A 23,416-nucleotide genomic window follows, 5' to 3' on the forward strand; every position below is an offset into this window, starting at 1 on the left:
GGTAAGAAATTATATCTTGAGAGTTCTCAGTTGTGTCCGTGGAAATAATGCAGTAAACAAACATGGGAGGTGATGTCTGGTTGAAACAATTTATAAGGGTTGACCAGATGTATTTCAATATCCTGCCTAAAAGGGTTTGGAAAGTACTATAACTAAGTTCAGACAAACTATTGAATTTGAAAGAGAAAACAACAGGATGTGGGGGCTGGAGGTGCAGATGTGAGGAAAGCAGGTCTGGATTGAGTTATACTTGCCTGAATGTCCTTGGCCAGTTTCTGCCAGAGTGCCTGATCCTTCCCATAGCACAAGAAGCTATGTGTGTAGATATTGTAGTCCTTGCCGTATAGGCGAAATTGGAGAGCATTATCTGTGGACTCAATATTCTGGTTTTGGGGTACAAAAGTGATTTGTGTAGAGGCTCCCCCAAGGTCCAAAGCTCCAAAGGTTTTCTGATTATCAGTTTTAAATGGGAGTATGCTGAGCCACCTCGGTTTCTGAAAGACAGTACAGTTACCAGTGCTAGAAGTCCCTGGACACCCTGCTTTTCATGCTATTTCTTGGAGTCAGGGATTTCCTAAGGCAAAGAAACAGGGGCATAAAGGTGAGGCAAAGCTCACTAGAGGCTCCTGATGTACAGCAGATTATCAGCAAGAAAAGAGGGGCTTCAAAGCCCTAGCTTAGACTGCTGGACATAGAAGCAATGTAACTAGTGTTTACAAACAAGAGGTCTGAGACCAGACACATTCCAGTTCAAATTCTCACTCAGTCGCTCATTAGCTGTACAGCCATGGGCAGAATAATTACTCTCTCTAGGAATCAGTACAGGGCTCTAAATAGGGATGATGTAGTACCTCATACAGTTGTTCTAAGGATGAAATCAGAGAAAACATGAAAAGTGCTAAGCACAGCACAAGACACATAGCAGTAGACAAATGTTAGCTATTCTAATTTTTAATGATAGATTCTTAATTTCCTTTATGCCTCCATAAGGTAAAGACATGCCCTCCTTATTCTCTTAATAATAGGAGGTCTTTTAAGAGACCCTTACAAATGTGAGGGTAAATTCATTCATTCATTCACCCATCCATCCATCTATCCATCATTCATTCATTCTGGCTAGCAACCCAAGTACTGCCTGAGATAGCAATGACATTGGCCTCCATGGAGCCACCTTCATGGATGCTGTGAGATATTCACCTGACTGAATTTGCCCAGCAGATAGTTGATAGTAATCCAGCCATAAGCACCTTCCTCTTGGCCAGTAATGATCCTGGCACCCTGGAAGTCAAAAGGGTAGCTGCTGAGGCTCCTCTCTACCATACCCAGGACCCTGTCCGCCAACTCTTCACTTTCCATCCTGCACAAAGGAAGAGCTGAGGTTATCATTTTTGTTTTAATAAGTCACTACCCATTTCAGCTACAGCATCCACACAGTGCTACTAAGAAGTGAACCATAATACACTGGAATAAATGGAGAGATGGGGATCTCCGCACATGGCTGTCAGAGGAACCTTTCTTTCGGATAAGGCAGAATTAATCTTTTGTTTGTCTCTCTCCAAATCCACATCCTTCAAATCCTTTCATAAGTTGGTTTTCCTTAAAATACCATTTTTGTTTTGAAGTTCCCTGGCTCAAAAAGTTATTAAAGGCTCTTAAAATTACTGTGGTAGTGATAGCTGTGTATAGTTTGATGACCACACCTGGAGCTGATGTGTGCTATATTAGCCATTATGGGTGGCTCCCAGCTGGTTACATGGCCAGACTCTGCTCCAGGTTTTTAATTAGGATTTTAGTAGGAACCAGGTGGCAAATAACCTCTGCTACCAGACTGGGAAAAATCTTCCTCTTATTATAGGTCCGTTCTTGGGTCTGTTTGAGACCTTGAGACCTAAAGAAGGAATCTTCCAGGGTTGTCCTAATGAAAATGGGATGCAATTGCTTCCAAGATCTAGGCTACGCAACACTGGGAGTCTCTGAGCAGGAGGATGCTACCTTCCAGCTGGCATTAGGCCCCTGTAATCTCTCATCTAAATGGCCTCCACACCTACTAAATGCCTTCCTTTTATCCCCAGCTTTTTCCCCCGGCCAATCCATCTTCTCTACCAGTGTCACCAGCTGTGTAGCATCCTTTAATGGCTTCCTGCTATCTCTAAGATAAACTCCAAACTTCCTAGCATGGCCCATAGGGCATTTTGTGACCTGGACCCTGCCTTTTCAGAATCCCACTCAGAATCCCAGCTCCACCACTTCTCAGGTGTGTGACCTTGGGTGAGTTACTTAACATTTGTAAGCCACAGCTTCCTTATCTGGTTAATAATAATTTATAGAGTTGTTATGATGGGTGCTTAAGAACAGGATGGGCTCAATAAATATGAGCTGCTATTATTATTATCATTATTATTTTACACTACACACCGTATCTTCTATCTATGGAGAACTACTTACAGTCCTCTGAATCTGCCCTGGTCTCTCACACTTCCTTGCCTTTGCACATCCAGTAGAACACAAGCTGCATGAAGTCAGAGACTTTGTCCTGTTCATTGTTATATCCCCAGTACTTAGAACAGTGCCTGACATATAATAGGTGCTGAATAAACATCAGTTACTGAATGCAGGCTGTCTGCTCTGCTGATAAAGCCCTCCCCCAATCCACCAACTCATTTTTCATGATTCAGTTCATGCATCCCTTCCTCTAAGTCTTCCTGACCTCCTCTCACCTTGGGCAGGGCCAAATGTGCTCCCATAGCAGCTCTGAGCACTCCTCTATTAAAACATTGATCAGCCTGTATTGCAACTGATTTCTTTGAGGGTTGAGAGTTTTCATATTCTGCATAGAGCAGGCACTCAATACATGCTGAATGAATAAATGAACAAGTGAACAAATAATTCACACAGGTATCAAGTGATACAAAGATGTGCAATTGTGATTATTTATGACCTGTGATGTCTATGAGTCTCCTCTTATCTTCCTTCTCCCAGATATTGAATAGTTAAACCTGTAGCCCCAAACCCCAGAGTATGCAGGCCCAGTCTTTCTCTCCCCATGCCCCATCCCACTTGAATTCCCCATAGGGAGATGCACAAGGGCTTTTTTTTTTTTTTTAACATACTTAATATCACTTCTATATATACTAAGAATTTGGAAGTTGTATTCACTGACTCAAATTTTCTTTCGTCAGTATGGACTTCGGTGTGTAGAGTTTGGGGTATCAGGGAGTGTGGCCCTCTCCCATAACTTCAGAGGCTCTTTCACTGCCAAGTCTAACTCTAGATACTCCTAATATACCTGAGCAACCGCATGCCTGCTGTGGCTCCCAGGTAAACGGGTGTCTCTTGGTGCTGGGACTTTGGAATCACTTTCCTAGCTTTTTCCATGCATTCAGTCAGGTACATGCCAATTTCATTTACTTTCTGAACATATTTTGAGATTCCAGGACCTAAGAAAAGATGTAGAAGATAATCTTTTTAAAAAAAATACAAAACATAACTTGGCAATAGATCAAAATATGGTGTTTTGAAGAAAAATAAGAAAACAATTTCCTGATGTATTATACATTATGTTACCGTACTTAAAGGGTAACTCACTGGACCTAGCCTTGATAGGATTTAATTTCCAAACTTCAAGTTGAGTCTGTCCAGTGTTCAATAATTTTGCCACTGGATGGTGCAATTTCATATTCAAACTGCGTAACAGTCTCAGACTTTAATGGGGATCTTATTGCTACTCTATTAGCTGCTTTTTGATATTTCTTCCACAACATTGTAATTAATAACACTAGTTCCTAAAAGACCTAAAGATGACACTTAGAATAAAAATTAAGCAGCAGACAAATTGGCTTTTACTGAAAAGATGGAAGCTGCTACTAACTAGCTATGTGATCCTGGCCAGCACCCTAAGATTTCTGAGCTGGACTTGCTTCCTGTTACAAGAAAGAGGAATAGAATCTATGTCTCCTCAATGACCTTTCCCCTCTGATATCCTGCCTCCCTAGCAAAACTGTTTTTCCAGTTTTAGAGCAAAACTGACTGTTGCTATGGGGGATTGGAGCCAAGTTTCCTTAAGCTTTTTGAAGTTAGCAGCACTTTCATGTCACATTAAGATAAATGTCTACATTATCAGTGCTTCATAGCAGAGTATTTCCTTTAAAGATAATTTAAAAACAAGTTATCAAGATCATTCATAGGTTTTCAGACAGCCTGATTTCTTAACCATGAGAAAATCAGCTGTAATTTACGAGCTAATCGTTTCGCTTCAGAAAATCTGGTGTTAAATATTTGATTAACTAGAGAACTCTCTCTTTTGAGCAGCAAAAATCCGGCATTTGATAGGCCAAACGCTCATGGGATGTGTCTCAGAAGAAAGACATCTGCTGGCGTAAAAATTAAAATAACTTGTAAAAATGGAAGGCAGTGGGTTAAATAAAAGCCAATAAAATGAGAACTTTGGGCTTTAAGAGAGGCTAGAAGTACTGTGTCAGTATTGATGGGGCCAAAGTCTCAGGATATTGGAGTGCAAGGTAGAATGATTTGCTCTATTGGAAATATCTCCTCTCTACTACTTTCTTGACAAACTATGAAAATTAGTGGATTCCACGGACTATCAAACTAAAAATCAGTTATCTTCTAGGATATAGGTTATCACTCTGACTAAAAATAAACAGTGGGTTTCCAGCTCAAAAGGCTAAGAGAGATATAAGTCAAGAGATTGTGGTGCAATAGTGCATGGTGGGGTCCTGGATAAAGGGAGTGAAAGAGCTGAATGTCACAATTCTAACTTATATTATGACCTTAAAAAAATTATTGATATATAATGCAGCAGTTCAGAGTAGCAGGAAGCCTAGAGTGTAATTAGGAGACCTAGATTCTTGTCCCAATTCTGTTGCTACTTGCAAGGCACTAATCCTCCAGGTTTTTGTTTCCTCCTCTGTGAAACAAAATTTAAATGATCCGTAAGTTCCTTTTCCCAGCCCTAAGAATCTGTAATTTGGTCTTTCCTGCGTACACAGAGGCTGAATGCTTTGAAAATTTTCTTCCACGCTATAGATCAGAGCACAAAAATTAAGAGAGCAATAAATCTCCGAACCAGCAGGATTGGCATCACCTAGGAACTTCTTAGAAATACAAATTCTCAGGTTTTATCCCAGACCTGCTGACTCAGAAACTCTAGGGGATGGGGCCCATCATCTGTGTTTTTAACAAGCTCATGCAGTTTCAAATTTGAGAAGCACTGGCTAAGATGTAGATTTGAAGTTGGGCAGAATTTGGTTCGAACCACAGCTCCGTCACTTAGTAGCTTCAGTAACAAACAAGTAGTATAACCTCTCTCAACCTCAGTGCCCTCATTTTAAGAAAAATTAGATAACAATACATACCTCAAAGGGAGATGATAAGGGTGAACTGAAGTAACACATGTTCGGTACTAACTACATAGCGTGTAGATGTGTTCTGTTGATGGGAGCTACTATGAATTGTATTTACATGTGTTTATTCTTAGGGTTTGATCATTAAGGACTCATTTCAATATAATTTTCACGATAACATAGCAATAGCAGCTGCACTGTGTTCTTCACTTGGCGTCCTATGCTTGGGGCTCCTTTTCCTCTTGTGTTCTGCTGGCCATACACCTCCCATGTTCTCATGCCCCACTGTCAGCCTCCCCTTCCCTTGGTCTTCCTCTTACCTTTAACCCTGCATTCATCTACTTGATGCACCACCCCTGTGTCATTCTCCTTTTCTGCTGGCCACTTATAGATGTATAAATTTGTGTGAGAAGAACCTGCATCCAGCACAATCCCATACTGAAAGCAAAACAGAACAAAAACATCAGTATCACATCACTCATCTCCATATTTGGCTCGCAAGAGAAAGGACTGGAATTTTCTAAAACATGAGGAGAAAGTATTTGAGAGGAGCACTGAGGGGGTGGCGCTGGAGTCACTCCAATCGCAGGATCTACCAGGACACCAACCCTGCTAGAACGGGGCTCTTCATGCGGGTTGCACGTTAGAAATATTCAGACCTTATGCAGAACAGGGCCCAAGTATTTTTTAGAAGCTTCTTAGGTGATTCTACTGCGCAGCCAAGATTCAGAACCACCTGCTGAAGCTAACACACTATGGAAGGAACAAAAAGCCATTAATCTATAGTCCCCAAAGTTGTCTACACATTGGTATCGGATTGGAATCACCTGGAAAGCTTCAACAGCTACTGATGCTTGTGTCCTAGATCCAGATATTGTGATCTTATTGATCTGGTATGTGGCCTGGGGTTTGGAATTTTTATAAGGTCCCATATGAATCTAATGTGCAGATAAGTTTGGGAACCACTGAGTTACTCCATTGGGTGCCAGTAAGACATAATAAATACCTCTAATTTTTAGTTCAATAAATGCAGAATTTGTTTTAAAGAGAGGTATAAAAAACACTAAATGTACTCACTTTTAAATTATGAATATAACTAAAATTGTATTTATTTTAAAAGACAGGTACTTAAATTTCACGTTTTGGCTTTACAAGTAGGGAGAGATGAAAAGAAAAAAGGGAAGAAAGTCGGCAGAGGAGGATAGAAGACAGCATGAGGAAGAACTAGATGGTCAGACGACAGAACAAAGTCGCCATGTTATATTTCACGAGTGTACTAAATGTACCAGGCAGTTATCGTATAAAGCAACCTATATGAATTATCCAACTTAACTCTCAAAACAATGCTATAAAGCATGTACTATTTTTATCCCTCCTATATAGGTGAGAAACTAAAGTACAAAGAGGTTCAGTATTTACTCAAGATACACAGCTGATGGGTGACAGAGCCTGGACTTGAATCAAAGTCACACTCAAGACCTTATACACAGAGACATAGAAGCGAGGACCGGGCAATAGTTTTCAAATTGGTGTCCCCCCCACAACGTTTTTTTGAGATGGCGTCTCGCTCTGTCACCAGGCTGGAGTACAGTGGCACAATCTCAGCTCACTGCAACCTCCGCCTCCCAAGTTTCAAGCGATTCTTCTGCCTCGGCTTCCCGAGTAGCTGATATTACAGGCATGCACCACCACGCCTAGCTAATTTTTGTATTTTCAGTAGAAATGGGGTTTCACCACGTTGGCCAGGATGGTCTCGATCTCTTGACCTCATAATCTGCCTGCCTCGGCCTCCCAGAGTGCTGGGATTACAGGCGTGAGCCATCACGCCAGCCAGGGCCCCTTTTAAGGACATTAAATGAGGGTAGCTACAGTAAAGTGTGCACATATTAGGTATGCACCTCAATAAATTTTTGCATATATGCACATCCATATAACCACAACCCAGATCAAGATACAGAACACATTCTAGCCCTCATAAGGCTTTCCGGTGCTCCCTCAGTTTCACCCTCAGTCAGTTCCACTGTCTTGACTTCTGCCACCATGTATGAATTCTGCCTGTTTTTGAACTGCAGTGCATGAACTCACATAGTATGCCTCCTTCATGTCTAACTTCTTTCACTTTACATTATGTAAGGTGCACTCAAACTGTGTGTATAAGTAGTTCATCTTTTTCCATAGCTGCAGAGTATTTCATTATATGGATATACTATATTTTTATCCATTCAACTTGATGCATATTCGGGTTATTTCCAGTTTGGGGCTACTGGAAATATAGCTACCAGAAACATTTTGTGCATTTCATTTTGTGGAAATAAGCTCTCATTTCTTTGGGGTCTTTACCCAGGAGTAAACTGCTCAATGCCCATTTTGATCAATTGATAGTCATCTTCAGTTATATCCCTAGGCTTACTCGGGATTAAAAAATGCCATGATTGATTAATGACATCTGCCCTGAGCTTGGGAGAAGAACATGATGGCGTATGTGCTTTTTAATCATCCTGAGAGAAGGAAAATAGAGGGAAGTAATGGGAAAGCAAAAGGAATAGAAGCAGGAGACACTTCTGAAATGTGAGCCAACTACTTTTGTCACATGGCTGCTTATTTAAGCTACGGACCTCAAAGTGTGGTCTGCTACTTTAAAATTGCTTAATTTAGCCGTGGGTTTTTTTGTTGTTGTTTTTGTTTTTGTTTTGCGTGTGTGTGTCTTCCTACATATATACACTAGGTTGCATGAACAGAAGCAGTGGTCTGGAAAGAGGAACAGTAGAAATGACCTTGTTTGGTTCATGGAGACGCCAATGCAGGGGCCCCAGTAAAGAACTGAAAATGTAGGTGGCAATGGGTATATATATCACCTGCTGTGAACCTAAGAGACTCTGGGAAGAAAAGAAGACAAGAAATAGGTTTTAAGAGACCTCCTTGGACCACTAGGAATAGCTAAAAGTAGAGTCTATTGAGTGTCAAACCTTATTCCATTTCACTAGACCAGGGAGTATCACCACGCAGACCTTGTGAGGATCCTTGACCTTACATAACCTCCACAGTGTTCTCTTCCTTGTTACACACAGTGGGGTTTCCCTCCAGCAATTAGCATTATGCTTTTAGAAAGAAAAGGGCCTGTATGCTTGCTTTGGGCACAGCAAGGAAGCAAGCTGGACAGACTCCTCTGCAGCTAGGCTTGCAGTGAAAGGAATCCAAGAAATGGCTTAGGTGGTGACCATTGTGGGCAGAGAGGAACACTGACTGAGGTCTGGGGCCACTGGACCTATGAGAAACCTCCCAGAGTGGAGAAAGAGGCTCGGGGATTACCTGGCAGAATATTCTGTTGCTCCCTGATTTCTTCTTGCCAGAAAATGTTCCAACCACAGCAGCATATGACAAAAGCTGGCAAAGTAGAAGCAGCAAGCAGACTTTATCTGAGATCAGGACATTTTATTCTAACGTTGTTGATATGAAAGTCATTCTCCCATAGAGCCAAAGAACAAGGCTTGCTTCTGTCAGCTTGTTTCTCTAAGGCCCAACACAGTGAGGTAGTGGAGAAACAAAAGCTTTTACTACATTTCATTTGACAAGCGTTTGAGAAGGGAGTAAAGCATATTTTAACGCAGAAATTGAGGACATTTCATCTTGTGTACACAGTACACTAGAACACTAACCTGTGCAACGGTGCCAAACATTGTGTCCTCTAAAATGGCTTGCAGAATAAAAAACTGGCATTGCTTGCTGCTTGAGAGACAGAGAAAGCTTGAGTGAAAGTTCAGTTTGAGCATTTGGGGAATTTGCCTTTCTTTGTTACAATATCCATCAGAGCCCAGGTAGCCACAACGTTTTGTTCTTTTTCTACCACACCAGCGTTTTTCAATCCCTCAAAGTCTGGCAGTGGAGAAACCCAGTATTTCTCTGTAGTTCATATTTAAAATATTTCCAAAAGTCCCTCTGAGCATATCCTTTAAAGAAAACAGCAAGGTTTGGGTGGTAAGGAAGAGAACTGACACTCCCTTATGATTATTTCATTATTATTTTCTATTTTAAGAGTACTAGGCCAGGCACGGTGGCTCACGCCTGCAATTCCAGCACTTTGGGAGGCTAAGGCAGGCGGATCACAAAGCAAGAGATCAAGACCATCCTAGCTAACATGGTGAAACCCTGTCTCTACTAAAAATATAAAAATTAACTGGGTGTGGTGGTGTGCACCTGTAGTCTCAGCCACTCGGGAGGCTGAGGCAGGAGAATTACTTGAATCTGGAAGGCAGAGGTTGCAGTGAGCTGAGATTGTGCCACTGCACTCCAGCCTGGTGACAGAGCAAGACTCTGTCTCAAAAAAAAAAAGTACTAAAACTTTCTTAAATAAATCATTTACAAAATAAAGTAAAAAAGAAAAAAAGATGTTTTAAGATTCTACCATTTAGATATCGCTGTTATTTTTATTTCCTTCCAAGTGTTTTTTGAATGCATAGTATTGCCCAAAGAAATCATAGAATTAAAAAAAAAAAAAAACTATTCTAAAATTCATACAGACCCAAAAAAACTCAAATAGCCAAGGCAATCCTAAGCAGAAAGAATAATGCCAGAGGCATCACATAAGCTAACTTTATACTGCAGGGCTACAATAACGAAAACAGCATGGTACTGGTACAGAAATAGACACATAGACCAGAGAAACAGAATAGAAACCCTGAAATAAAGCCATACACTTACAACCAACTGATCTTTGACAAAGCTGACAAAAATAAAAAATGGGAAAATGACTCCCTATTTAATAAATGGTGGTGGGAAAACCGGCTAACCATATGCAGAAGAATAAAGAGCCCTGCATTCTCACCATATACAAAAATCAACTCAAGGTGGATTAAAAACATATCAGTAAGACCCTCAAACTGTAAAAGTCATAAAAGCTGGGTGCGGTGGCGCATGCTTGTAGTCCCAGCTACTTGGGAGGCTGAAGGTGGGAGGATTGCTTGAGCCCAGGAGTTCTGGGCTGTAATGTGCTATGCAGATCGGGTGTCCGCACTAAGTTCGGCATCAATATGGTGACCTCCCGGGAGCGGGGGACCACCAGGTTGCCTAAGGAGCGGGGAACCGGCCCAGGTCGGAAACGGCGCAAGTCAAAACTCCCCTGCTGATCAGTAGTGAGATCGCACCTGTGAATAGCCACTGCACTCCAGCTTGGGCAACATATCGAGACCTCGTCTCTTAAACAAACAAACAAAAAGTCATAAAAGAAAACGTAGGAAGGGCCGGGCGCGGTGGCTCACGCCTGTAATCCCAGCACTTTGGGAGGCCGAGGCGGGTGGATCACGAGGTCAAGAGATCGAGACCATCCTGGTCAACATGGTGAAACCCCGTCTCTACTAAAAATACAAAAAATTAGCTGGGCATGGTGGTGCGTGCCTGTAATCCCAGCTACTCAGGAGGCTGAGACAGGAGAATTGCCTGAACCCAGGAGGCGGAGGTTGCGGTGAGCCAAGATCGCGCCATTGCACTCCAACCTGGGTAACATGAGTGAAACTCTGTCTCAAAAGAAAAAAGAAAACGTAGGAAATCCCCTCCCAGACATTGGCCTCAGTAAAGAATTTATGACTAAGTCCTCAAAAGCAAATGCAATGAAAACAAAAATTGACAATTGGGACCTAATTAAACTAAAGAGCTTCTGCACAGCAAAAGAAACCACTGACAGAGTAAACATGCAACCTACAGAATGGGAGAAAATATTTTCCAACTGTGTATCCAACAAAGGACTAATATTCAGAGTCTATAAGGAACTCAACAGGAAAATAAATAAACCCATTAAAAAGTGAGCCAAAGACAACAGACCACTTCTCAAAAGGAGATATATAAGTAAATGGCCAATATACTTTTGAAAAAATGCTCATCATCACTATAGTCGTCAGAGAGATGAACATTAAAACCACAATGAGATACCATCTCATACCAGTCAGAATGACTATTAAGAAGTCAGAAAATAACAGACGCTGGCAAGATTGTGGATAAAAGGGAATGTTTACACACTGTTAGTGGGAATGCAATCTATTCAGGTTGGGGTTTCTCAAAGAACTAAAAGTAAAATCACTGTTTGACCCCGCAATCCCATTACTAGGCATATACCCAAAGGAAACCAAATTCTACCAAAAAGATACCTGCACTTTATGTATTTATCACATTATTCATAATAGCAAAAACACAAAATCAACCCAGGTGTCCATCAGTGAAATGTGGTACATATGTACCATGGAATACTATGCAGCCATATAAAAGAATAAAGTCATGTCCTTTGCAGCAACATGAATGCAGCTGGAGGCCATTACCCTAAGCAAATTAACACAGGAACAGAAAACCAAATACTGCATATTTTTATAAGTGGAAGCTAAACATTGGGGTCACATGAACACAAAGACAGGAACAATAAACACTGGCGATTTCAAAAGAGGGTGGGAGGAGGAGGGCAAAGTTTGAGAAACTACCTATGAGGTTCTATGTTCACTACTTGGGTGACAGGATCATTAGAAGCCCAAACCTCAACATCACACAATATACCCATATAATAAATCTGCACATGTGCCCCATGAATCTAAAAATAAATTTTTAAAAATTTACATGTATATTATTTTTATATAGTTATAATTTTACTGTGCATACAGTTTTGTTCTAAGGTAGCTTTTAATCATGCACATGATTTTAGTGATCATGACTGATCTTTATGAGCTAGGTTGCATGAATAGAAGCGATGGTCCAGAAAGAGGAACAGTAGAAGTGACCTTGCTTGGTTTATGGAAACACCAATGCAGGGGCCTTGGTGAAGACCTGGAAATGTAGGTGCAATAGACCCTGAGCTTGCTGAGACTGGAGGCCACATAGAAGTGGGCAGATTTCTCCTTAGGATGGAGACAATTCTACCTACACAAATGTCATAGTTCCAGGCTTCTGGGTAAGTCTCTTTAGAAGCAGAAAGAAAGAGAAACTAGAGCATCAGACAGCCTGCTTCCTGGCTCTACAGAAGTAGAATATTTAACCGTCTGCTCATTCAGAAAACACCCCTGGTGGAACTGGCCTGCTTACAGTTGCCCATACATGGCTTCTGCTCCAGGCCTTTAGCCAGAAAGCCCTTCACTTGACATCTCAGCCTTCTCTGACCTCCTCAGTTTAGATCCTACCCTCCTGATTAGAATGCCTGTATTTTCCCTCTAAAGACAGTACTGGCCACATGAGGCATAATTATATATTTATGCAGCTATTTTATTAATGTCTTTCCTATTAGATTGTAAGCTACATGAGGGCAGGTATACTTTGTTTACCCCAGTATATACAGCATCCACAGTGGCATATCTTAATATACATTAGGCACAGAGAAAGAATTCAACACATAATTACTAAATCAAATGGATGAATGAGGGGGGTTGGAACTGGATGGTTCCTAAATTCCTTCCAGTCCCAAAAGAGGTTAATATTCATTGTCTGATATAAACAGCACCATTGGAGTTGTCCTATACCTCCTCCCAAAAGCCCATAAGACAGATGCTATGGTTTGAGTGTTTTCCCCTCCAAAACTCTGTGTTGAAAACTTCATCACCAATGCATCAGCATCAGGAGGCGGGCCCTAGTGGGAAGTATTTAGGTATTCAAGTACTTTGCCTTCTTAAATGAATTAATGCCACAATTAAATGGAGTTTGGGGAGTTTGCTATCTCCTACTCTTCTGCCATGTGAAGAACAGCACTCCTCCCTCCGGAGGATGCAGAGTTCAGGGCATCATCTTGGAAGTCGCCTGCCAGCACCTTGATCTTGGGCTTCTTGGCCTCCAGAACTGTGAGAAAATTAATTTCTGTTCTTTATGTTAATAAATTACCAAGTTTGCCATATTCTGTTATAGCCACACAAAACAAACTAAGACATCTGGTAACACAGGCAACGGTGTGATCGTTAATTTCTCATGGTCTATTCAGACACAACAGGCCTTCAATAACTTTCTTAAAAGTTCCTGTAGCTTTAATGGTAACTTCAGCAGACTCATCAGTCTGTCTCAGTGAGCCTGGGTTTATAAACAAAGCTTATAATTTTGAATAAGACTCCAGTACTGTATAAACAAACCAGATTAGCTACAGAGATGCTACCAGGGCCTATAAACATTTAGAGACCATTTTCTTCCTTTCGTTTTTCTTTAATTAGAATTACTACATCTTTAATACAAACTACAGATCTCTTATTGTCTTATTGTTTAATTGCTGTAAAACATACATAACATACCATTGTAACCATTTTTAAGTGCAGGTTTGTGCTATTAAGGATATTCACATTGTTGTGCAACCATCATCTAGCTCCAGATGTTGTTTTTTAAAACACACATTAAAATCCAATAGAGTAAAAATAATACATATATTTTCCAAGAGTATTTGAGGTTGGAAGTCAGAGCAAATCTTTCCAAAGTCTCTGTTAAAAAAAAAAAAAAAATCACAAATGCTTATCTAAGAACAGAACTTTTGTTTGTTTTGAAAAAGCAGATGCATGAGGAAAGATCATTACCCTTTGCCAGTAGTTGGAAATCCTACAGAGTGCTGGTTCCGTGACCATAATACACTAATAGCTAAGGGCCTTCCCTAGGACATCTCTTCATTAAAGCAGGTAGTCTCCATTGAGGACCTCTGATGTGCCGATAACTCTGATAATTAAATTACTTGTATTATTCCATTTAATCTTCACAACTGTCACCTCAGTAGGTACTGTTACTAACTTGATTTTACATATAAGGGTAGGCATAGAGAATTTTTTTTGCCCAAAGTCTCAGCTAGAAAGTAGCATATCTGGTATTAAAATCAAAGTGGACTGGTCCCTGAGCCTGCATTCACAGAAGAGGCAGCGTTTGATGAAGGCTAGTTGTTTGGTATTGGGTCAGTCTAGTGCTTGTGTGACAGAGCCTCAGTATGTGCCAACATGTGGAACGTTTGTGCTAAAAGGAATATCCGACAACCACTAATTGCCACTGTTCAGTGATGAGTAGGCAAGTAAGTGGGGAACTAAGCAGACGTCAAAGCTACCTCCCTACCTTGGCCCACCAGAACAAAGGTGCTTTCCCAGGGGAAGTCTTCGGTACAGCTAATGACTCTTAAGTTCATTAAGGCTTTTTTTTTTTTTTTAAGTTCTCATTCTGTCTAATAGGCTGTGGTTCATAGACTTCAGTAGCATAAGAATGCCCCAGGATGCCTGCTAACACATGTAGCTTCTAAGGCCCTGTACTCTGAAGGTTCAAACTGAGAAAACTCTGAGGGTAAGAGCGGGGAAGCAAGCTCTCTAGAGAACACTGAGGCAGAGGTCTGCTTCCCACACTGACGCTGCATGGCTACCAGGCTGGTCCTGGACTCTTCACATACAAGGAGGGAGCAGTTTTATCTGTTCAAGGTGCTTACTCTATTCAGAGTCAGCAAACTTCTATAGAGCAACTATCCAAATCAGATGCTGTGCTGGCTGTAACTTAACATTTATTTTATTATTATATGATTAACAGTTATCTCCCTCACTAGACTATAAGTTCAACAAGGGTATAATAACTTTGCCCATCTTGCTCACTGATAAATACCAGGGCCTATAATAGAGTTGATGTTCAATGGCTATTTGTTAAATGAATTAATGGAGTCAATGAATAAATAAAATGCACACAAAGACAAATCCAGTCCCTGTCTTCAATGTGCTTATAACTGGGTAGGTAGCTGGTCAAGTAAACATATCAGAACAATAAAGAGTTCTTGCTGTGTTATGCCACATGTGGCCCAAGCATGAAGCCACCACCTCCCCAGCAAGGCTGAACCCAAACTAGGTCAGGCAGGAAGATGACAAGACTGGATCATCGGCACAGGTGGGCTAACCTGAACTGGGCTAGACAAGGGCAAGTTAGATGGGGAATAGTGGGAATAAAATAAAGATAACTGTCAATTTGTCACTAAGGCAGGCAAGCTGCAAAAATGATAAGACATGAGTTATCAATCACTGAGTGTCTGCAGTGGGCCTGGCCTCCTGCTCTGCACTCATTTGCATGTACTTTATCCCACTGAATTCTCACAGTAATCTTACAATAGAAGAATCATCAGCTCCATCATACAAGTAGAGAAACTAAGGCTTAGAGAGGTTAAGTCCTGTGACTCTAAGAGCATAGCTGGCCGGGCGCGGTGGCAAAGTGCTGGGATGCGCCTGTAATCTCAGCACTTTGGGAGGCTGAGGAGGGTAGATCATGAGGTCAAGAGATCAAGACCATCCCAGCCAACATAGTGAAACTCCGTCTCTACTAAAATACAAAAATAGCTGAGCGTGGTGACACACACCTGTAGTCCCAGCTACTCAGGAGGCTGATGCAGGAGAATTGCTTGAACCCGGGAGGCGGAGGCTGCAGTGAGCTGAGATCATGCCACTGTATTCCAGCCTGGCGCCTGGGACACAGCAAAACTGTCTCAAAAAAAAAAAAAAGCAGAGCTAAGATTCAAACCCAAGGCAGTGTAAGTCCATGGCCCATGTTGTGTTGTACTCTGGGCAGGCAGAATAATGATGCCTGCAAGAGGACAGGGATGACAAATCCAAGGAAATGAGTACAGGGACAGGTGAAAGTCTTTCCATGTATGAAGTTGCACCAAGAGAGACTTGTGGCCACCATCCTCTTTAAACAGAAGCATTCAGAGCTTTCCCTCAGCATTTACTGTCCCAAGGTACCTGTTCCATCTTAATCTTAAAAGGTCCTTTAAGGAATTTGATCATGAAGATCTGGTCAACCCAAGTGTCTTTCACATTATCCCCTCCCCTCATGCCACAGACAGTGCCTTAATTCTGGCCTTACCTGCTTGCCTAGACCATGGCAGGAGCATCCTAACTGGTCTCTCCTCCTCTAATCTACTCTCCAGCCAAAAGGAATCTTGGGAACACAAATCTTGGTTCACTTCCTTGCATGAAACCCTTCAAAGAAGTGGTCCTCAATCAAAACTGCTCATTGGAATCACATGAAAGCTTTTAAAACCTATTGGTCCCTGGGCTTTCACTGCCAAAGATGATTTAATTGACCTGGAATGGGGCCCAGCCATATTTTTTTTAAAAATCCCCAGGTGCTTCTAATATGGAGCCAAGTTTGAACACCACTGCAGTTTAATGGATGAGATGACCACTTTTAAGCCAGAAATACTAAGCTCAGATTTGGACCTCATCTTCCACCACTCCTTCCTGCTTCCCCCGTATTCAACATTCTAGCAATACTAAGCTGCTGATTCTCCAGCGGATTGCTCATGATTACAAGCTGTCACTCTTCAACACACGATATGATCTTTGTCTGGAACATGTCATCCTACACCACCTTCTGGAAAACTCCTTAGCATTTGTCTTAGTCCATTCTCTGTTCCTATCACGGAATACTTGAGACTGGGTAATTTATTTTAAAAATAAATTTATTTCTTACAGTTCTGGAGGCTATGAAGTCCAAGGTCAAGAGGCAACATCTCATGAGGGCCTTCTTGCTGGTGGGGACTCTCTGCAGAGTCCCAAGGTGGCACAGGGCATCATATGGCAAAGGGGGCATACTGAGAGACACACTAGCTTTTAGTACAGACCTACTCTAATGATAAGTAACCCATCCTGTGATAATTCATCAATTATCCATGAATGAATTAATCCATTCATGAGGTCAGAGCTCTCATGACCCACCACCACCTCCTAAAGGCCCTGCCTCTTAATATTATTACACTGGGGATTAAGTTTCAACATGAGTTTTGGAGGAATCAAACATTCAAGTCATAGCACTTAAGATTCAGCTCCAAGGCCAGCTTCTCTGGGAAGTCTCCATGTAATCAGGCACAATTGATGGCTTCTTTCTCTGGGCTTTCATAGCACTGTCTACCTATCTCTGTATGACTATATCTCTATTGAAATTATTTGTACAAAGAACCCTCACCTCCACAAAAAGCAGGAGGTGCAATGATACTTCAGATACCTCCTGTGTCCATTTCACATCTTGGCCAACTTTTTACTCCAGCCCCAGCAGTATCTCCTTATCTCTCTATTTCTGCTCAGGAGCTTCTCTCCTGCTGCCTAGGTCATCACCTATGGTACCCACATGGCCCCTGTGACACACGTGCAAACATGGAAGTGACAGGGACTTAACACCAGATGGGAGCAACCCTTGACCAACAGGTGATAAGAACCAGGGGATAAATCCCTAGGGCAGACAATTCTAAAGTTCACTCTCCACAGCTCTTCAGGGGGTCCCTGGGAGGATCAAGCCTCAGTTGCCCAATGTGGTAATTTGTTCCTAACTCTCTCTTGGGGTAGCTTTCCCTCTTTGTTTCCTTGGAATCACTTCCCAAAATAAACATCCTGCATGCAATTTCTGTTAATAGGATGTGTTGTTTGGAAAAACTCACTAAGACAAATGAAAATATCAGTCTTCGGATCAGAAAACTGGAATTCTAGTTTTAACTCCACCTCTGCCTTCGGTTAGAGAACATCTAAGGTTTTGATTTTGTTATGTATAAAATGGGGATAACCTTCCATTCTTCACAGCACTCATGGGAAAAAACAATGGAAATGCATGTGGAAATGATTTATAATTGCAAAGCACTACATAATGTTATCATTATGCTTTAGGAGGAATTCCTTCCCTATTCACCCTTTAAATTAGTAGTCCCCAACTTTTTTGGCACCAAGGACCAGTTTCTTGGAGGACAATTTTTCCACAGACCAAGGGGTGGTGAGGAGGGAGCAGTGGTTTCGGGATGATTTGAGTGTATTACATTTACACTTTATTTCTATTATTATTGCACTGTAATATATGATGAAATAATTATACAACTCACCATAATGTAGAATAAATAGGAGCCTTGAGCTTGTTTTCCTGCAACTAGACAGTCCCATCTGGGGGTGACAGGAGACACTGAAAGATCATTTGGCATTAGATTCCCACAAGGAGCACGCAATCCAGATCCCACATGTGTGCAGTTTGCAATAGGGTTCACTCTCCTATGAGAATCTAATGCTGACACTGATCTGACTGGAGATGGAGCTCAGGCAGTAATGCAGGCGATGGGGAGCAACTGTAAATACAGATGAAGTTTTGCTCACTCACCTGCTGCTTACCTCATGCTGTTCTGGTCTGTGGCCTGGGGAATGGGGACCCTGCTTTAAATGACAGAGCTTCTCAGGAGTTGGACCTTGACCCTCTTCTCACTTTACACACCCTTCCTAGATGACCTCTTCCATTTCTAAGGCTTCAGTCAATCGGTGCCATTAGAGACATACGTTTAATCTAGGCCTGTACTATCTAACAGAGTAACAAACCTGGCAATTGAGCACTTGAAATGTGACTAGTTGGAATTCAGATATGCTGTAAGTTAAAATTTGAAGATAATATGAAAAAAGAATGTAATATATCTCATTAACAATTTTTTTTTTTTTTTGAGACAGTCTCGCTGTGTTGCCCAGGCTGGAATGCAATGGCATGGTCTTGGCTCACTGCAACCTCCACCTCCTGGGTTCGGGTGATTCTCCTGCCTCAGCCTCCCAAGTAGCTGAGACTACAGGCACCCGCCACCATGCCTGGCTTTTCTTTTTTTTTTTAGTAAACATGGGTTTCACTATGTTGGCCAGGCTGGTCTTGAATTCCTGACCTCGTGATCTGCCTGCCTCAGCCTCCCAAAGTGCTGGAATTACAGGCATGAGCCACCCTGCCCAGCCAACAACTCTTTATTTTCATGAAATGTTGAAATAATATTTTGGATGCATTGGGCTACATAAAATATGTTATTAAAGTTAATTTCACCTCTTTTCTTCTGCTTTTTAAAATGTGGCCCTTTGAAAATTTAAAATTTGGCTTGCATTATTTTTCTATTGAGCACGGCAGTACACATCTGCTCAGAAAAGAAAGGTCCAGAGCTGATTATCCAACTGCTTTCTTGACATTTCCCCTTGGCTTTCCAACACTCAAAACAATTCTTCAAAAACAGAACCCAAAACCTCCCCCTCCTTCCAAATTTTTGTTGTAGCCTCTTACGGGTATCCTCCTACATCTCATCCCCCTCTAATTCGTTGAAATCAGAGTGATCTTTGCAAAAACTAATCTGATCACATAACTAGCTTCCCACTGCTCTGAGGATTAAAACTGAAATCCTCAACCTGTCTTGCAGGACCCTGCCTGTACCACCTACTTCCCCATCTTTATGTAACATGTGGCCCACTCCTGCACTCCAACTAGTTTCTAGGAGATGTCCAACTCCTTCCTGTTTCAGAATTCTTATACCTACTTTCCTTCTGCCTGGAATACTCTTTTTTTTTCTTTTTTTTGAGATGGAGTCTCACTCTGTAGCCCAAGCTGGAGTGCAGTGGCACAATTTTGGCTCACTGCAACCTCTGCCCCCAGGGCTCAAGCAATTCCAAATTTCCTCAGCCTCATGAGAAGCTGGTATTACAGGTACGCGCCACCACACCCAGCTAATTTTTTTGTATTTTAGTAGAGTCAGTGTTTTGCCATGTTGTCCAGGGTGGTTTTGAACTCCTGAGCTCAGGCGATCCACCCACCTTGGCCTCCCCAAGTGCTGGGATTACAGGCATGATCCACTGCGCCTAGCCCTGCCTGGAATATTTTTTACCTATCTCTTTCTCAGCTAACTTCCAATCATTTTTTGGATATTATTGTTAATGTCATTTTTTTTTTTCAGGGAAGAATTTACCTGGCCCCAAAACTTTCATTTGGTGGCAATTTATCACAATTATAATTAACATGTGTTACTAAATATGTTTGCTGCCCCAGATGGTAAGCTCAGTCATATCTGTATACTGGCTTCCCAATTGTATAGCCCAGTGCCTAACACAGACAATGAATATTTTTTATTTTACTTTTTTTTGAGACAGAGTCTTACCTTGTCACCCAGGCTGGAGTGCAATAAATAATTTTCAATGCATAATTTTATGAAAAATCAATGAAGAACTGCTGAATGAGGTATGGTCATAAAGTCATGTCATTGTGTATTCTTAAAACACATGTATCAGTACAAATATCCAAACAAGTATTATCTTTTAAATGGCCATTTTTAGAAGCAAATATATTTATTTCAATAAACTACTTAAAACAGTTTAGTAGCCCATCATATTTGGGATGATCCTGAACTAGTTTAGTTTACAGATCACGCAAGAAAAAAAGTTTTTTTGTTTCTGATTGTAGATTTTATAAAATGTCTTATCATATATCTTATTCATTAAACTTAGTTTTGAATGATTTCAGAGTTATCATTAAAGAGTATGCTTTAAAGTGGCAATGTCCGATAGAACTTTCTGCAGCAATGGAAATATTCTTTACCTGTGTTGTCCAATTCAGTAGCCATCAGCCAACCATGTGTGGCTATTGAGCACTTGAAATGTGGCTAGTGCAACAGAGGGGCAGAATCTTTAATTTTATTTAATTTAATTGACAACTGTAAAGAGCTGCATGTGGCTAGTGGCTATCAAATGGGACAGTCATCACCAGAATACAAGTTCCTGAAATATTTTGCCCCCAATATATGCCAGGAATCTTACTAAAATTATTGTATAACCTCAACAAATGGCTACTTTGCATAAATAAAATTATCTTTGTATAAAATAAATCAGTGATATTATTAAAAAGATTCACTTCAGATGCCAATGATTGCTCTTCAATACTACTACCTTTTATTTAAAGAAGGCCAAAGACCTTGTTCCATTTTGCCAGGCCCATATAACAATGCAGAAGCACAACAGACTTGAAGGAGACCACCGTGAATGAGGGAAGGTTGTCCATGACCACACATATTTTTGGGAACATAATTCAAGTTTGTCATGGATTTTGCCTCCTAGGCATTCCCCTCTCCAATGATGCAATACTGAACATACAAAAAGGTCAAATTAAGAAGGCAATCATGTATTTTTGGAGCTGGTAAACAAATAATGGAACCAAGATGTCATAAGGCTTCAACTGTGAGTGAAGTTTTGCCAAGGAAACAACATCACTCAACATTAAAAGGCAATCGACCCTTCACAATGGGATAGTATCAGCCTTCTGTCTTGACAAAGGGGCTGCTGTACACAGCCCCACTGGGTTGAACTTGACAAAAAGATGCCAGTGTGACACCCACGCTGCTTCTATACAGTGATTTGGGTGGATGGCAAAAGTTTCAGAGGCCTGGTATATATATATATATATATATATATTTTTTTTTTGAGACAGAGTCTCACTCCATCACTAGGCGCCAGGGCCTGGTATATATAACCATCCCTCCAGGCTCCCAGTTCAACATCTTCAAATACAAGAGAATATACTTCTACACATGTATTCCCAGGCCTCCACGGTCAAGTTAACTTCTGGATATATTACTGCCCACATGTACATACATGCCTATTAACATATTGGTATCATCTGGGCCCTTGCATATTTGTTTACTATAATTTCAGTGAAAGTTTAAAATGGTATATTTACAATATAAAGTTTGGTTTACCACATAGTTTTTAATTAACTGATTAAATAATGACCATATTATAAAGTACTTGTGAGATACTCATGTCTGAAATTTTACTTTGATGAACTGGAAAAAAAAACAGAAATACATTAATGATCCTAATGATTTTTAATAATATTAACTAGTTGTTCAAATGTAGAGATTTCACAAGAAATCTGCCTATCCATGAATTCATTTCAAATGACTATACTCGATACATGTATATGTTTTCTGATTTGCTTTTATTGATTTTTTTGATTCTTTATCTGGAGATAACATGTCTTCTCCACAATCTCTGACTTTCAAAGTGCTTTATACACTATTGTTTTGGTGATAGTGATAATAATGAAGTAAAAAGAACAGAGTGCAGTACTGTGATCCACCCATGATGAAGAAGTAGAAATATACTAGAATATAGAATCCTGGCATAGTATTACACAGAGCTGGATGAGGTGAGTAAAGCATTCATATCTGTCAGAGTATCAATTTAATGAGTTTTTGCTAAACAATCATAAAGGCAATTATCTTCCCACCACTAACTGATTCAAGGCATTTTCTCTTCTAGAATGAGCACCCATTTCCATTTTACTTGAGCACCCATTTCCATTTTACTTGCCTAATCCAGTGAAAATGGACTTGTTCCTGGGCTGTTAGAACCTCAACTCCTCCCCCATGCTCTATATACCTTACCCCTCCTCCCCCGTCCCACCCAGATCCCTTCTTACATACACATACACACAAACACACACACATATTTGACTTACCTTAACATTTTCTGGCAATGCTTTGTTCTGAGTCAGCCCTACAGCAAGCAAAGCTATCACAGCTATGATAGAGGCGAAGCCAAGGATGACTAGGATATTCTTGGAGCAAAATGTCTTCACGTTAGACTCTAAAACCAAAAGGAGAAGAGAAAATATCAACAAGAAATCAAAAACACTGATTTTCTTCCCCTTTCTGTCTAGTCTTGTAATGGCTACCTGGGGACATCAGAGACAGATTAGAAGCCAATCTTTTTATCAGTGAAACACTTACAAAGTAATTGGGAAATTTCAAGAACAAAAGGACTTGTTTGTACTTTGGCAAAGGCCAAGACCGAGTTAGTGGCTGTGGCAAGGACAAAACTAAGTCAGTGATCAGATATGGAATGAAGAGTGAGAAGAGCCCTGATCTATCAAGGTACAAGTAACAAATAAAAAACAAAAACAAAAAAAACACAAGGCTAGCCCGCCTCATTTTTGAAATCTACTATAAAATGTTTAAGATGTTAAAAAGTATTAAGAATGTATCATCAAACAACAAATCCCACTATTCCATGACATTTCCTGGCTTGACATACCTCTTGCATTTAAACCACCCTTATATAGTCAGCAATTGGTAATGGCATAGAGGCTGAGGAGTCTTGAACATTTTGGATCATAATTCATATTATCTTATCTATTTTGACCTTAGTCTCATTCTGTCATGGGACATTTAAAAAGCTCCAATAGGCCGGGTGTGGTGGCTCAAGCCTGTAATCCCAGCACTTTGGGAGGCCGAGGCGGGTGGATCACGAGGTCAAGAGATTGAGACCATCCTGGTAAACATGGTGAAA

The 23,416-nt window shown here is 40.9% G+C and overlaps 1 protein-coding gene across 5 annotated transcripts in view; it reads right to left on the reverse strand.

Annotated features, from left to right (window-relative positions):
- ENTPD1 (ectonucleoside triphosphate diphosphohydrolase 1) overlaps positions 1-23,416 on the reverse strand; it is a 162,805-nt gene that overhangs the window by 24,432 nt on the left and 114,957 nt on the right. For 4 of the 5 annotated variants that reach the window (XR_001821559.2, XM_037734709.1, XM_037734710.1 and 1 more), the window contains 5 exons: positions 22,587-22,714; positions 5,681-5,798; positions 3,287-3,437; positions 1,198-1,357; positions 255-494 (listed from right to left, as the gene is read on the reverse strand). Coding sequence is in view for 4 of the 5 variants with exons in the window: in XM_037734709.1 (XP_037590637.1) it covers positions 255-494; positions 1,198-1,357; positions 3,287-3,437; positions 5,681-5,798; positions 22,587-22,714 (797 nt within the window). In the remaining variant the exon portion in view is untranslated. Of the gene's footprint in view, positions 1-254; positions 495-1,197; positions 1,358-3,286; positions 3,438-5,680; positions 5,799-9,016; positions 9,084-22,586; positions 22,715-23,416 lie in introns of those variants that run through there. The other variant, XM_037734711.1, reaches the window with a different exon arrangement.

The sequence above is a fragment of the Cebus imitator genome, unplaced genomic scaffold (genome assembly GCF_001604975.1).
Source record: "Cebus imitator isolate Cc_AM_T3 unplaced genomic scaffold, Cebus_imitator-1.0 Scaffold656, whole genome shotgun sequence".
Taxonomy (NCBI): domain Eukaryota; kingdom Metazoa; phylum Chordata; class Mammalia; order Primates; family Cebidae; genus Cebus; species Cebus imitator.